A 16,892-nucleotide genomic window follows, 5' to 3' on the forward strand; every position below is an offset into this window, starting at 1 on the left:
CTCCTATATTCCAGTTTCCCTGTTAAAACTTTAAACTTTAAACAGTTACAATAGTGTATGTACATTTCTGTTCTATTCCAGTAGGGTATAATGTGGATAAATTTCAAACAGCACTTTGTAAAATACCTCTTCAGGACACATGTCTGTACAAACCATTTTATATGACATACAGCTCTAATACTTTTGTAACACAAATATATTATATGAATCATGTTGATATTCAGAAATTACATATAATTATTTACAAAATTCAAGATAGCTGAGCTGCCAGTAACTCATTTTGTGACAAACAGGTCCAGTATGTTTGAACCTCTGGTATGTGTGTGCACCATCTGGTCAAGGGTATTTATATTAATAAAGCCCAGGATTCATTGTGCCTGCAGGTATGGGGCAGTGTATGCTTCCCAGTCTATAAAGGGGTAGTTGAATTCACCCATGTATTAGGCATTTGGTTAAATGGTGAGTGTCGCCTGTAGGTCTAGGTACGAGCTATGGGATTCTAGACACATAGAGGGTGACCTATAGCTTGCTAGGATATGGTATGGGGCCTTGTCTATAATGATTTTCATGCCGATAAATTCCAGGGCATCATACTGTTTAACCAATGCAGAGTTATGGTTGTTGCTAATATAGACTCCAGCACCTTTTGTCCCTGTCTGAGCAGCTTATTGTCTAAATGTGTGAAAGGCACTGAAGCCTTGCATTGCTGATGTACTTTTTGCAGATTAAAACCAGGACTTAGTAATGGCACATATGTCTATATTCTCTAGAATGCAGAAAGCTTGTAGGGTATGGAGTTTCCTGTTTGGGGTCCTAGCACTGAGCAGTAACACCTTTAGGTTTCTTTGAGTTTTAGTTTCTATGTTGGTAGTTTTGTCGGTTTGGCATTGTGTAAAAAAAGACTGAAAGGGGGTAGATAAATTGTTAGCCAGTATTCAGAAGCCCAGGGGAGACAGGTGCAGACCATCCTTTGCAAATCAACATGGCCTATAACTATGTCCTCCCATGCTGACAAATATTGTATCCCCCTGGAAAGACACCAGAAACTAAGTCAGTTATTGAAGTCAGTCATACTTTGTTCATACTATGGCATCATGGTTCACGAAGGTAGAATGCTGCTGTATGCAAGCCACATACCTGCCTGAGATACATATTCAGAGAGATCAATAATGTCTCTTTTCATATATTCTAGGTTAGTACATCTCAGGTCATTAATGCTCACATGGACTATTACAGAGTCATACTGGTACCTATGGAGTAGTGACTTGAGTGCATGTGTAACTTGGTGGATAATGGCTCCAGGTGAGCAACTAACTGTTATCTTCTCCTTGTCAGTCTGATGAGCGGAGCAACTGTGTGTCATACAATGGAGTCCCCTATGACAAGAGTCCTGAGTTACATGTTTGCTTGACTTATATGCTTTGCTCTTGGGACTCCATTGAGTATAGAAGTGAGTGTGGTGTTTGGTGTAGCCTTTGGTGGATGCTTTAGAGATTACTGAGGATAGGCTTTTCTGATGGGTCTATATTAGAACATCAAAGTATTACTACTTCTATTGTTCTAATATCGAACCCTTTGCATCGAATGCTGAAAACAGCGAAGCTGCAGAATATCGAATACTTTCCTAGGGAAAGAATTTGGTGGGCCTTTTCTGCAGCTTCGCTATTTCCTCAACTGTGGAGTGAAGGTTATGGACCCGGTTAAGGTAAGTGTGGGAACGAAGGTGAGTGTGCGATAGGGACCTTAGGGTTAGGAAGCAGGAAAGGTGAGTGTGCGATAGGGACATTAGGGTTAGGGAGCGGGTAAGGTGAGTGTGCGATAGGGAGTTTAGGGTTAAAGAGAGGGTAAGGTGAGTGTGCGATAGGGACTTTAGGGTTAGGGCGTGGGTAAGGTGAGTGTGTGATAGGGACTTTAGGATTAGGGAGTGGTTAAGGTGAGTGTGCGGTAGTTATGGACCTTAGGGTTAGGGCTGGGTTAAGGTAAGTGGATAGCTAGTAGTGTATGTATGGTTTAGTGTAGGGTTTTGTGAAGTGTATGTGTGTGGATTATGTATTTTGATGTTTGTTGGAACAGCAAATTTTTTCCCTGGAAAAAATTTGCTGTTCTGAGTGTTCGATGTTATGGTGTTTCGAGTGAAATGGTTTGATATTAGAACATTTGATGTAGTAATACTTTGATGTTCTGATATAGACCCTTTCTGATTATAGGCTTAGGAGGTCTTCGAGGTTTGGGAAGATTGCTTTTTAGTGCTTCAGCAAATGTTGGTCAAAGTCTGTGATGGACACTGTGTGGTGAATTGTTTGTATGCAAGATTTTTGCCATCAATGAAATTACATATGTGCATCGCTCGCATACTGCGTTTGTTTTGTTTTTTTAAAGATTTAAATGGTTATCTGTGAATGGGAGACAATTACTACACAGGCTCAGGATACCGGCATCTAACAAGCTGGCTGCAGAGACATATGGAAATTACACAGCCATGTTGTCCAAACCTGTATTTGGGTGGGCTACTGTAGCTTGTGGACTGGCTTATACAGAGGTCTCCTTGGGTGGTCTCTGGGGTTTGGCACCATAGCTGGCTTTAGGCACCAGCAAATCCTGCCATCGCTGGGGGCCCCCTGTTTCTGGGGGGCCCCAACCACAGCAAGTTATCCTATCTTGATATTCTGTAACATGTCTTTCAAACCAACAACTAGTACAGCAATCTTGTATACTTAATAAATCAAGTGGGTAAAATAAGTCATCTATATCTCCTTTAAAATTCAAAGATATATGTGGTTATATGAACTGTGCTTTATCAATTAACAGGCTTTACAGTTACATTAAATATTTTACCACTGACATAGTGCTCCTGATATTTGAACCCTGTCGATGGACATTTTCTCCACTAAAGCTAACAACACATCCAGCTTTAGGTATCTGCAATACCTGTGGCTGCAGGGGGGAAGGTCCTTTAATGATCCTTAACTGTGTGGGAGACCCCACAAAAGTTACTGCTGGCTGGGGAAAAATTAAGAAAAAAAAGTTATACTAAATTCCTTATTATGCTCTTTAGCCTGAACAGGGCTGTGATATGAATGTGTTAGAATAAAGCTGATAATAAACATGAGCAAGGTAAGCACTAGAGATCAGCAGCTCATAGTGACTGATCTCAGTACTTACCTTGGATTTTAAGAAGAGCTTATGCTTCCAGTTTTCAGGAACGGTTTTCTCTTTTAGGGAATTTTATAAATACTGGCAGAGCACCAGATAATATAACTCTCAACTTCTTTGCTCAAGAATTCTGAGCAGTGCCAAAAATAATGGCAGAATAAGGACTCAAAATCAGGAACATGTTTTAGATATTACTCTAATCCACTTACAAAGTTAATTGAATAACATATTTTGCATCAACATGCATTTATTGGACAATATGGAGTATACAACTCTGATGTCTGAATTTGACTGTGTAATTCTGAATGATTTATCAGTGAATCAAACTTTTTAAGAAGGGCAGAGCAAAAGTATGAGGCAAATCAGGGAAGTTCTCTGAAATCAGGGACAGTGACAGGTATGCATCCCAAATGAAGTTAATAAAAGTTACTTATCCCTGCTGTTGTCTGATGACTGCTAAACAGTAGTCACTGATCTGGTGTGGCAGTACCAGTGTTGCACAATGTATTGCTGTTTGCTGAAATACATACAAAACTATTATTGTTATGGTTTATGGGTGTGTGTGTGTGTGTGTGTGTGTGTGTGTGTGTGTGTGTGTGTGTGTGTGTGTGTGTGTGTGTGTGTGTGTGTGTGTGTGTGTGTGTGTGTGTGTGTGTGTGTGTGTGTGTGTGTGTGTGTTTAAAAATATCAAAGAATTTTTTCTGTGCACACACCCAATAATGCCAGGACACATACATTATTCTTCTTCTAAATATCAGTAAAACATGCAGCTAACGAGTAATTACATTTCAAAAGCAAAGCACAAAATATTCAGAAACTTAGATCTTCTAGGAGCCTGGTGGCCAAAGTATATCACAAAACATTTAGAAACTTAGATTTTATAGGAGTCTGGTGCCCCCCCCCCCCCCCCCCCCAGACTGTATAAATGGATACAGCAGGGCCCCTTTAGTCCTACTTGACTGTGTGGAGGCCTTACCAAACCTGTTGCTAGTTGGGGAAAAATGAGGAGAAAGTAATGTATTAATTTTCTGGAGACACTCTTTAAGCTGAACAGGCCTGTGATATGACCATGTCAAAATAAAGCTGATAATAGCCTTTGGTCTCAACAACACCCATTCTAAAACCAACCCCTGCTGTGATGTGTGTGTTAAATGAAATTTGCTGTAGGTTATGTGGGGGGAGTGGGGGTCCTGGGGATTGTGTGTTTATTACTTCTTTAATTTTCATCATTTGGCATAAAGGTAATATCGTTACCTCACAGACCAAAGGCACAGAGTTTGAGTCTGACCTCTGGTTATTGGCTAGGCTTCTAATAGTTTGCAGCCTTATAGCCTAGTATTTGCCTATGAACCTATCACAATCAAACCTTAGAGGTGTGCACAAGAGGTCATTATAGCTTGTCTTTGGGCTGAGGACAGTGTGATCATTGTTTCTCTTACTTTTCTCACAGACCTCACAGGTGTACAAAACCTCACCCAGCCCGGACACAGAAATGATTGACAGATTGATAACTTTTTCTTGATTCTGTGGGTGGTGGTGCATGGCTGTTCATAGTTGGTGGAGCAATTTGCCTGGTTAATTCTGATAATGAAAAAGATTTCATCATGCTAACTAGTTATGCAGCCTGTGCTGTTTTGTCTCCAATGTCTTAGAGACACATGTTTTTCAGCCACACGAGATTGAGCAATAACAGGTCTTTGATGCCCTTAGATGTCTGGGGCTGCATGCTTGTTACACTGAATGGATCAGCATGTGTCTACCCTTGGCAGACAGATCCAGGTAATCCACTGAACCCCATTCATGGTAGGGACTGAAGATTGCAATTATTCCCCATGAACAAGGATTTCCCAGTAAGTGTGGGTCATAAGATCGCATTGATTAAGTTCTTGCCTTTTGTACATACTGTCCATCGCTACTACTGATTTTTGCTGCTCAACTACATACGAAACCCTGACCCAGGATCAAGTCATCTATGAATGATTTAGCACCCAGTTCCCCAAAAACATGTGCTGCACTGCTGGAGAGAGGTGGTCTACTTCCATCCATGCTCCAATCCAGTGAGGAGTGGCTCTCCTCAATGACCTTGCAGATGGCTATCGATGGCCAATAGGAGAATCACAGTGCTGCAGTATCATTACGTTTAGGTGAGATTCTGACTTGGAGTATGGTAGCTTCGCACCTTGGCTCCTCAGTCAAGCACATACACCAAATGTCTGAAACTGCTGTTCCTCTTGTACTGAGCAGGATTACTATTGCAGCAACACATCATCAGTAGGGCAAAACTAACCTGTCTCATGATGGTCTAAACTCAGCTTATGTTGTATAGGGCAGGATGCTGTCTAGGAGCAATAAGGCAGAATACATTACTGTAATCATTATTTTTGTTTCACTTTTCTCATAATCACACATCAGGCACATATCAAAGTGTCTGTCTTTTGGGATTAGTGGTGAGGAGTGAGGAAGCATGCTATGTATATATATATATATATATATGTCAGCAGTCAATTGAAATACATGACTGTGGGCTTTTGAACCTCTGCTTTCATCCCAGTCTAACACCAAGGACCTCACAGTGACTGTCTTTTTTTGGTGGGGGGGGGGGGTTAAGGAGGCAGGTAGTATTCCAGCTAGGACCTATGTATCCTCACAACAACTGTGTTGTTAGTTTATTGTGACCTACTATTTTGTACATTAGGACTTGTGCACAACTTAGGTCTTCCTTCAAAGACAAACAAAATAAGACTGAAATTCCTTTCTTACTCATGATTTTTGTTTAGGCCACCACTGAATTAAAAGGTTGGGAAAATTCTCTAAAATGCATCCCAGTACATCTATAACCCTTGTGTCTTCTGGGGGCACATGGCTTAATTGAGTTATTTCCTAAATCAGATGCCCCATATGAGTGCTCATTTAATGTAGTATTTTTAATGCTTGAGTCTTTACTTTTCTTAATGCTCCCACATATTTTCTACGTCCAAGGTCCCTGCATTAAGGTAGAAAAATCTAGTTCCCTGCAATGTCCACCTAAGGTTATTGTTTCAGGTCTATGATTAAAAACATTGGGAGTGCTGTAACAATTGTAAATGTTTTAGCAGATAGCATTCATACAGGAATAATTGGGGTCTACTTTAATTAACCAAAAGCTGATTCCAGTGAATGCAAATCCATCGACACATATACATTGAACCGCGAAATGAGCAAACTCACAAAATCGCGAAACTCAAAATACCGATTTGTCATACTCGGACAACCCGACCGCCCAAAACACACTGCTCACCCAAACAAAATAAATAAACCACAAGCATACACTAACCAAAACCCTACTTCTAACCCTACACTAAACCCCACATACACCACTATCTATGCACTCTCCTTAACCACTCCCTAACCCTAACGTCCGTAACTACCACACACTTACCCTATGGAGCTATTCCCAAACAAAATAAATAAACCACACACATACACTAACCAAACCCCTACCTCAAATCCTACACTAAACGTTAAATACACTACCCATATTGCATTACATATCTATGCACTTACCTTAATCCGCACCCTAATGTCCGTAACTATCACACACTTACCTTACGGATCTGTAGCTCAGACAGGCCAACCAAAACACTTCCACATTTCGAATTTCACGGTAATTTCATGGTTATGTGACTTCGCTTATTTCGCGGATTGATGCATTTGTGTCGATGGATTTGCATTCGCTGGAATCAGCTTTCAGTTAATTAACGTAGACCCGAATAATTGTATATGCTTATTTAACCATGCTATGCTTTTACAATACTTATGTTCATTAAGCACATATAGGCTTACATATATAGTTACTATCTGCATTATTTATTTATATATATGAGCTGTTAATAAAACGTGTGAACTACATTATTAATGTAAGCTATAGTTAAGCTATAGTTATAGTTATTGCTCTATAGTGTTAGCGCTAATGATAACTTTACAGCTATCATTGTTACCTAACTGGATATATACCTTATAGCTTCCTGTAGTCTTGTTCCTAGCCTAGTTAGAATAATAAGATTTGACCAGAATTTTGCTGACTTACTTTTGATAAGGACTTGTTATAATACTGCTTAGAAGATTTGTAAGGAGTGATGCATCTTTCTAGACAACTTGAGAACTTGATAGCCTGAACTACATTTTTGTAAAGTTCTACGTGATTATATGCTTGTAATATTCTGTTTAATTACAATGTCTTTGATACTAAACTAAATATCTTGCTTCTACTATTTTTCTCTCTCTCTTTTCCTCCTAAAACAATCCCAGCTCTCCAATCTGAGTACACTGCTCTAGGACACAGAAACTAACAACCTGAAGAACAAGGACCCTGTCCAAACTCCCTTCAGTCTCCACAGTTGAGAAACCTATCCCTGTACTTTCACAGTAAAGGGAACATGAAAGTATGTGTCTAAACTATCACAGCCAGTATAGCCTTTAACTTATTATTAAATCTAGGTGGTTATAAAGCGCTACCCAGGAAAACCAGCAACTTTACTCCCTCCCCACTCTGTAACCAGTCTAATCTACTTTTTCCACCATTTAAAGACACTCAGAACCACTACTCCTTTTCTTGCATTAGGAACCTAAACTCCCTCCTTTTTTACCCTGCTTACAATAAATTAATTTTGGCCACCAGGTGGCAGACTTGTCCCTTCCAGGCCTTAAAGCCTTCTCCTGACCTGTATTACACCTTTTCTGTATACTGTTTATCCACAGAATTGCTATTAAACTGTAGCCCATAACATCTATTTATTTTTATGATTAGCTCTCACACACCCTCCAAATAGCTCTATTATCTAATCTTTTAACTTTATTCCAGTATTTAGGGTTAGCTACCTACTGTAATCCCTGCTTCAACTGATTGTTCTTTTCCGCTCCTTACCTGTCTTGTCTCTACCCACTCCGTTCACCCTGCGGGCTCAATCCGCACCCCTACCCTACTCCCAATTCCCACCCACCCCTACTGCTCCTAAGCTTATACATCCTTACCACACCCTCTTCCTCTCCAATCCAATCACAATAGTCATCTTAACATTATACATACACCTCTATCTAATCACCCCTAGTATAATTCCTCCCCTTTAAAGAACACTAGTAAGCTTATTAGTCACTATGCAAACACGACCTTTCCAAATCCAACTAAGGCTCCTAATCATTGTCTTTCTCCTACTTTTTCTAACAGCAACCTACTTGCTAACCTCATATGAACAGTCAAAATATTTACAGCTGAACTTCCCTAATGCACAAACAAGTACTATACCTCTAATTAATTCCCCAGAACACATAAATATAACATCTTTACCTGCTAAATATCACAGACTGACCCATATCAAATACAACTATCTAAACCTTAAAAACCTCTTCACCATTACTTTAGCCTCCACAATCCCTTAAACAAACTATTACACCTCTCCTTACTAGATGGGGATGTTCATCATAACCCAGGACCAGGGCAAAAAACAAGCACAGAACCACACATTCAAGTTTCTGCTACCCCAAATATTCCATCTAAATCTCCCAACTCACTCTATATAGCTCACCTCAATATTTGCAGCATAAATAATAAAATTGCCCACCTCCATGCTCTCCTGGATGTTCATTCCTTTGATATACTTTGTTTAACAGAAACATGGCTAAAACCCACTACACAAGATGCTGAAATTATTCCATCTGGGTACAACATCTTGAAACAAGACCACAAAGTAAAAAAGGAGGGGGTGTTGCTATCCTCTATAAAGAAGGACTACGAATATCTATACTAGATCTTGGTTCCTCTTCTGAAAACAACGCAGAAATCATTAGCACCAAACTTTAACTTAATCCCAGCAAATCCCTAAATATAATATGTATCTACTTTCCCCCTGGTAACAACATCACCACTCTGGAAGGTATCCTTGCTGAACTCTCCACAAAAATTCCCCAAGAGACAATAATTCTTGGAGGCTTTAATACAGACTGGAAGGACTGCTCTTCTGAATCACCAACCTCTCATATTAACCTTAATGGCTTCTCACAAACAATGAACTCCCCAACCCAATAACAAAAAATCCATCCTAGACTGGATTCTAATAACTAATCACCAACAACTCTATAATGTAAGGACCCTTCTGATGATGTAAGTGACCATCCTCTCACTTACATAGTCAGACAAAGGTCAAGCTCACACAACCCAGCCATATATAAAACAATAAGAAGCAATAGAAACTTTGACCCCAATAACTTCCAAGCTGATCTAAAAGAATGTGATTGGTCACCTATAAAATACCTCCCACTTGACGAAGCAACAAACTACTTTAACTCAAAATTCTTAACAATCCTTAACCACCATGCACCAAAGCGTTCCATCAAAATTAAATCTAAACCCACCTCATGGCTTACAAAGAAAACCAAGCAGAAAATTCAACAGAGAAATAAAGTTTGGGCACGATGGAGAATAACTAAAAACCCCGTAGACCAACAACAATTCAGGCAAAAAAGAAATGAGGCTAAGAAAGCTATACACAAAGATAAAAAACTTTTATGTCCGCTCCAACAGACCAACCAAAATAATCCACAAAAGTTCTGGGCTAGCATAAACAGACTACTTCAACCAGGCCATCAGAAACATCACCCCCTATAGGATGAAATTTCGACAATCCAAAACAAACTGCTAATGCTTTTAATACCTTCTTCACTGAGACCATCCGATCACTTGCTAATCAACTAACAGCTGATAGCTCTGCCCTTCCAACCAATACTAACTCTCTCCCAACTCTAAACCTGCAGCCTGTTCCAACTTCCCTCATCTGCAACCTCTTAAGTAAACTAAAACCTACCCCTCAGCTGACCAGCTACCTGCTGAATACCTGCAAAAGGCAGCTAAAGTCATAGCTTATCCTGTATAATTGCTGATAAATAGAACCATACAAGAAAGCACTATTCCCACCATCTGGAAAATCTCCTACATTATCCCTCTACACAAGGATGGAAACTCTAGAGAATATTCTAACTATCGTTCTCATAGCTCTACTTTCCCCATTAGCTAAAATAATGGAAATGTGCATCCACAGACATTTACTAGACCACCTACTCCAGAACAATTTACTGGCCAAATCTCAACATGGCTTCAGGCTTTTCCACAGTGCAACAACTGCACTCCTATCCTTCACTGACAGCATCAATAAAAACCGTAATAACAATCTTCTCTCTTCAGCACTTTTCATCGACCTTTCAAAACCATTCAGCATGGTCAACCACCACTTACTTCTCAATATTCTAAAATCCTTCTCTCTGGACACAAAGCCTATAAAATGGTTCCAGTCATACCTTGCTAATAGACAGCAGGCAGTGCAATGGGACAACAACCTCTCATCCAATCTCCCAGTAGCCTAGGTGTTCCTCAGGGCTCTATATTGGGCCCCCTCCTTTTCTCAATATTTATTAATGACCTCAACCTAGCTATTCCTTTAACTAACTGTGTACAATACACAGATGATTCGACAATAATCTACTCAGCTAAATCTCAATCCCAACTACAGACTCTAACTCAGACAATGTTCAATAAAACAGAAAATTGGTTTCTACAATGCTGCCTCCTCTTGAACCCCCCAAAAACAAACTCCTCCTCTTCACTCCTACCCATAAATCACTCCCAATGAACTTTTCAGTCTTATCCAATAATGGTACACTCATATCTCCCGATCCAACAACTAAACTTCTAGGGGTAACCATTGATAACAACCTGAACTTTGAAACCCATATCAACAATACCATAAAAACTGTCAACAGGAAACTAGGCTCCCTCTATAGGATAAAACCCTTTCTCTCCCCACTAGCCAGAACCACTATTGCCTATTCCCACCTTATCTTCACACTTTTTTATGCTTCTTCCATATATAATAACTTATCAAAAAATAACCTTAACAAGCTAGCCAACGCTTACGATAGCATTGCCAGATTTGCTACTGCTTCCTCCTTTACGACCCATCACTGCCATTATCTGAAATAATTAGGCTGGTTAGAACGTCTGAATCAGATTCACTTTAAACAACTCACCATTGCACACAAAACCCTTTTCCAGTCTACCAATACCCCAATACTTGCTAGTCTCATTACCCAATATAAGAACCTTTCAACTTTAGGCTCATCTAATAAACTACTTGTATCAACATGTAAATCTAATAACGTGGCAGGAGATGCTCTTTTCTCAAATGCAGTTGGAAAGTATTGGAACCAACTCCCCCATGAACTTACATCACTGTCTTCATTTACACATTTTAAACACAATCTGAAACTCTATCTTAAAACCCATTGGTTATGTCCCTGTACAAATCCAGACTAATCTCATACTATATCCCAAATATTCTCTCTTGAGACCTAATTCCTGCTCTATCTGTCATTTTAGATCAAGGCCTATCCCTGGCAAAAACTTATCTTATCCTAATAGAGATAGTTTAAAATACCTAGTTAAATTCTTCTGCATATAATTCTTAAGCATCCTACCTAAGGCAGGCAACAAGTATTGTTTAAACTGTGAGCATTGCTGAACTGTTGAAACTTGAAGTATACATTTGTTTAACAATCACTTTCTAGTTACTAATGAAGTCTTGTACATAAAGTCTAAAATATCTTATCTAATGCTTGTAACATGTTTTTTGTATAAACTGTGAAGATTCCTGAACTGTTTAAAATTTGTAGTATTTAACTGTATAACAACTAGTACCTGTATGTTAGTAGTCTAGTAATCTCTTGGAGCTTATCTTCCCGGGACTCTACTGAAAATGGACATAAATCCAGTTAGACTATCCCGGTCAACAAATGTAAAATAAATAAATAATAAATAAATAAATGGTTAGTACTGTGTTGTCTTGGTCAGGAAAGGTGTGTTGAAAACATGCAAGGAAAACTAAAGTTGAACAGCAACAATGAATTTATTTCCTTAATCATGACTTCTTTTCTAGCCATCATTAGATCAAAAGGTTGTGTAAAAAGAAAAAAAAAATAACTTTAAAATGCACATCAGAACATATAGAAAGTTATGCCTTCCTGAAAAAAGCTGAAGAGAAAAGGAAGAAAAAAGTAATGTGAATGGCATGCGGAGCCCAAGATGGGGGGAAGCAGAGGGATGTATGTATATGTGTGTGTGTGTGTGTGTGTGTGTGTGTGTGTGTGTGTGTGTGTGTGTGTGTGTGTGTGTGTGTGTGTGAGTCAGGGGGCTGAAAGAGCAGGCAGTTCAAGGGGCACCAATTCACCTAAGTCCAGCCCTAGACACAAAATTGTTGCAATGTATCATTGTTGCAACTAAATGCCAGTAACTGCGAATGTCTCTTTGTGAGATGAGCCAACATAGTGTAGTACATACACCTGTTGTAATGTAAGCACATTGTCACCACAGGTCAGTCTGTGTGTACTCTGTACTACTCCTAAACGTTTGCAGCATGATCTCAAAGGTTGCTTTGGAGTGGTGGCAGCGACAGAGTGATACTTAGACTGGAAGTGCCTAGAAGGCCCCAAACTTGACATTTGTTAGGGGCCCAAAATATTAACACTGACCCTGTTTGTCACTACACAAGGTTAGATTGTCCTAACATTTGATAGCAGTGCTGATGAATGTGCAAACTAGCTGCTCTAAGCTTATCTGTGACTTCACTAGCACATGTGCTGACACTTGGCAGTGCTGTTCTGCTTGATGGTGAAGTACAGTGTGAAGCCAGTGACCACTTGCAGACCTGTTGCTCAGCAGGACATCCACATTTTCTTGGACTATATGATGTATTATTTGCAAAACACAAGAGTTGCAGCTGTACTTTGCCTGGGGGCATAGTGACTGCATATAACTCTGAGCATGTTTTCTGAAGTCTTTCAATCTGCAGAGAAGCATTAGAAATTTTTTGAAAGTAAATAAACAAGAAGGTTTAGAAGCACATGATGTAATCCCATAGGTTAATCTCTGTATTTTTGTCATTCACTCTAGATGGCCTTCCTGTATCTCTAATGGTTGTTTTTTTTTATCTTCAATACCAGAACTGACCTACCCTCACTATTTTTTTAAATATACTCCTTTTTACTCCTGCTTGGGGTTCATTCTTATGGATGTTTTGTGATGATCGCTGAAGATCTGCAGAGCTACTTACTGCAGTCACAAAATAAATTGATAATGTCACCTCTCAGTAGTCTGTTTAGATGTCACCTGCCTCACAGATTAACTAAACACACTACCATAGTCACACCATATATTTCTAGTTTAATTACAATGAAGACGCGAAAATTAAATGAAAATGATAAAGGTAGCAATATGACAGAGACTAAAACACTTTTCCATACAGACTGCTGAAACTGTTCATTCATTAATGTTTTTGTTTATTGCTTCAAGATAACAATCATACAACTATAGTATTTCATGAAGATTTTAACCATTCACAGGATCAAAAATAATTAACTCAATATATCTGTGTTTTCTTTCTGGAAGGTCACTGTGATATGTGAAACAAAACCCATCAGCATTCAGCAGGTTGTGGCATGCCAGAGGAATGGTTGCGTGAAGATTACAAACCAGTCCACAACATCAGACACTACGCATGTTGAGGTAGAGAGAGAACTCGACCCAGACAAAGACTTCTCAGAAGAAGCTAGTGTTACTGATCATTGCACAATTGAAATCAATGAACTGGAAACCAATGTATAATGCAGCTACAATTATGGTGGGCCCTCAAGTGATGCTGCTTTCCACTGCTGACTTGTAACTGGACATACTGCCTGTCCTGGATGAAGTATTTGCTCAACACAATCTGCACATTCAGCTGCCAGTCATTATCAGCTGTGGACATATGAAGTGTCTCTGCCTTTGCACTAAAAGTCACATACATGAAACTAACTTTCTGTTTTTGCTACAGAGAACTAACACAGACCATAATCCAGTACTACACTAGCAGAGATTAAAAAAGATATCTGTATCAGTGGTGACTGTTCTACCATTCCATATCTGTAAAGGAAATATCATTTTTAACTGGCAGAACTCCTGAGCATTATTGGATACACAGTGACCATTGGGGAAACCAGTGACATTCAACTGTTCCTCTTTATCCCCTAATTTCAGGGACAGAAGCAGAAAAAGCTTTGATTGTTGTCTGATTTTTTTAATCAACATGTTTACTGTCCTAACTGTTCTGTATAATGAATGTTTTTTCTTTTGTGACAAAAAAAGAAAGAACTACATTGAGCAGCTGTTCAGCTCTAAGGTTAGAGAAAGAGTAATTAATATACAAAAAAGTGAAAGTAAATACTGACTGTATAACTGTCTCATGTTTATTGTGGATAGTTTTTATTAGTATCTCTCCCAAGTAGATATGAAATGACCACATGTACCTACAGTAAAATTGCAACAAGGGTTGGGAGGGTGACCTAATGGTTAAGGTGTTTGCCTTGTAAGCACAAGGTGCAGGGTTTGAGTCTCACAAGGGATAATTGGCTAGGCTTAAAATGGCTCACAAGGGCAGTTAGCTTAGTACTAATCTATGAACCCATAATCTATGAACCTATAATTCCTCGGGTTACTTTAGCAATCTAAAAATAATTGTATTAAATACAGACCTATGATAAAGTGTGATTGCAAGGTAGTATATCACACAGTTACCAACAAAAACTGGTCTGTACAGTTAGCTGCCTTGCTGTTGTGCTCCATGTACTTTTTTGTCTCTTGTATCAAAGGATCTGCTGGAAGAGCTGCAGAAAAACCTCAGTAAAATGGTAATATAATTGCAGAAGGTACAGAGTGGCCTCTGTTCCAGATAACAGCAAATGCTATTAATGGTGTAAGACCTTACAGATGGAATATGTAGCTGTATCTGCAGAGCGGGAGACAAGTAAGGTAATCGTGAATGTTAAAAAATGGTCCACTGTAGCCACTATGACAAATAGGAAAGGTTGATATGATGCTGATGTGACTACCTGAATCCATAGACAGAGATAGGTTATCATTTCCTCAATGCATTCACTGATGTAGCTTCATTTGTAGGAATTCAAGACAGATTTCAAGGTAGTACTTGGGCAATAGACAAGCACAAGCAGAACAGACGGAAATAATTATTCTTCCTGATTGGGGGTAGTAATGGGATATAAAGAGAAGTTTGATGGCATTAGCTGTGGGCACTGACAATCACAAGCCATTTTTTTGTTATGTTCATCATCTCAAAAGGGCAATGCAGCAATGTGCTGAGCTGATTTTGAATGGCGTTACCTACACTGAGGCTTAAGATATAGCTAACGTAATAGCCAATAAATTTAGATCTAACTTTACCCCTCTCTCCCTTCCATCTGTCCCTCAAGATGTACCTGAAACTGGTTCATCTGCAGCTATCACACAATACCAAGTCCTAAAAGTGCTAACAAAAGCTAAATATATGCATGGATGCATCTTAAATAGCATGAAGCACAATTTAACCACACCCCAAACAACACTATTCAATCTCAGCATCCATACAGATTATGTACCAAGTGAATGCAGAACAGATGCAGTCATTCTCCTGCATAAGGGAGGACCTTCCACAGTCCCAGGCAATTACAAACCCATTGGTCTGACTGGTCTCATATGCAAAGCCAGATTTATCATGGAATTAATCAATCAGGACATAGGAAACCACCAAACACTAGACCCATCTCAATTTGGATCATCAAGGGCAGGTTATGCTTACGCAACCTGGAGGATTTTTTTGAAAAAGTCACCAAAACAGTGGGTGAAGGAAAAATGGTAAGAACTGCATACCTCGACCTGGCCAAAGCCTTTGGAACCATTCCATACTCAGACATAGCAGAAAGGCTAAATAAACTGGGAAATAAACCCCTATGAGACCCACTGGATTGCCAACTGGCTTACAGATAGGACTTAGATAATGAAAATATGGGATGTTACCTCCACAAAGAGAGCAGTCACCAGTGGAGTCCCCCAGAGTTCTGTGCTGGGACCTGTCCTGTCTGATATCTACTTTTCTGAAGTAAAAGCCAATACCAAAGCCCTCTGGCTGACTAAGCTTGCAGATGACTGCAAGTTAGGAGCAGTCATTGAATCACCAAAAGACTTAGCCATCCTGCAGGAAGGTTTGTCTCCAATAAATAACTGGTGTCAAAATAATAGTCTGAAACTAAATGCCAAAAAATGCATTATTGTGACCTTTGGAAAGTCATATACACCAGGGAACTACCATATTGACAATACACTCCAAGAGATGATCCTGTTGTTCAGGATTTGGGAACTTATGTGAACAGTGACCTAAGTTTTGATTACCATATGTCTGTTGTTGTAAGAAAGTCCTTCTATATTGCACAGTTTATAAAGAAAGGGATTGTGTCTAGATCTAGGGATGTTATTGTCCCCTTTTACTCAGCCCTCATTAGGTCAGTCATTGAATATAATGCCCCCTTTGGCATGTATCTGTACAGACATATGGAACACCTGGAATGCCCACAGAGATGCCTTACTAAAAGGATACAAGGCATAAACAACATGTCCTACATGGATGGAATCAAAGCCCTGATATTATACTTGGTATCCTACAGACGCCTAAGAGATTACCTGAATCTGGCATACAAAGCATCCTTTGACCCACTTCTGATGGATTTACTGGACATCAGCAAGTCACATGGTATCAGAAATATTTGGTCTAGGGATCTAAACCTCTTTTGCAACATCAACTGATCAGTTTGGATGGACAGGTGTACTTTGAGGAGGATACCACTGCTATGAA

General features: G+C 39.4%; 1 protein-coding gene across 2 annotated transcripts in view; it reads left to right on the top strand.

The window, feature by feature from the left end:
* The window catches only part of SLC1A7 (solute carrier family 1 member 7), a 941,247-nt gene extending 927,410 nt beyond the window's left edge, over positions 1–13,837 (top strand). For both annotated transcript variants that reach the window (XM_044085451.1, XM_044085450.1), the window contains one exon: positions 13,622–13,837. In XM_044085451.1, coding sequence (XP_043941386.1) covers positions 13,622–13,837 — 216 coding nt within the window. The remainder of the gene's footprint in view (positions 1–13,621) is intronic.
* Positions 13,838–16,892: the final 3,055 nt, after the last annotated feature.

Source organism: Protopterus annectens, chromosome 10.part0 (assembly GCF_019279795.1).
Source record: "Protopterus annectens isolate FY-2018-M chromosome 10.part0, PAN1.0, whole genome shotgun sequence".
In the NCBI taxonomy this organism is placed as follows: domain Eukaryota; kingdom Metazoa; phylum Chordata; order Ceratodontiformes; family Protopteridae; genus Protopterus; species Protopterus annectens.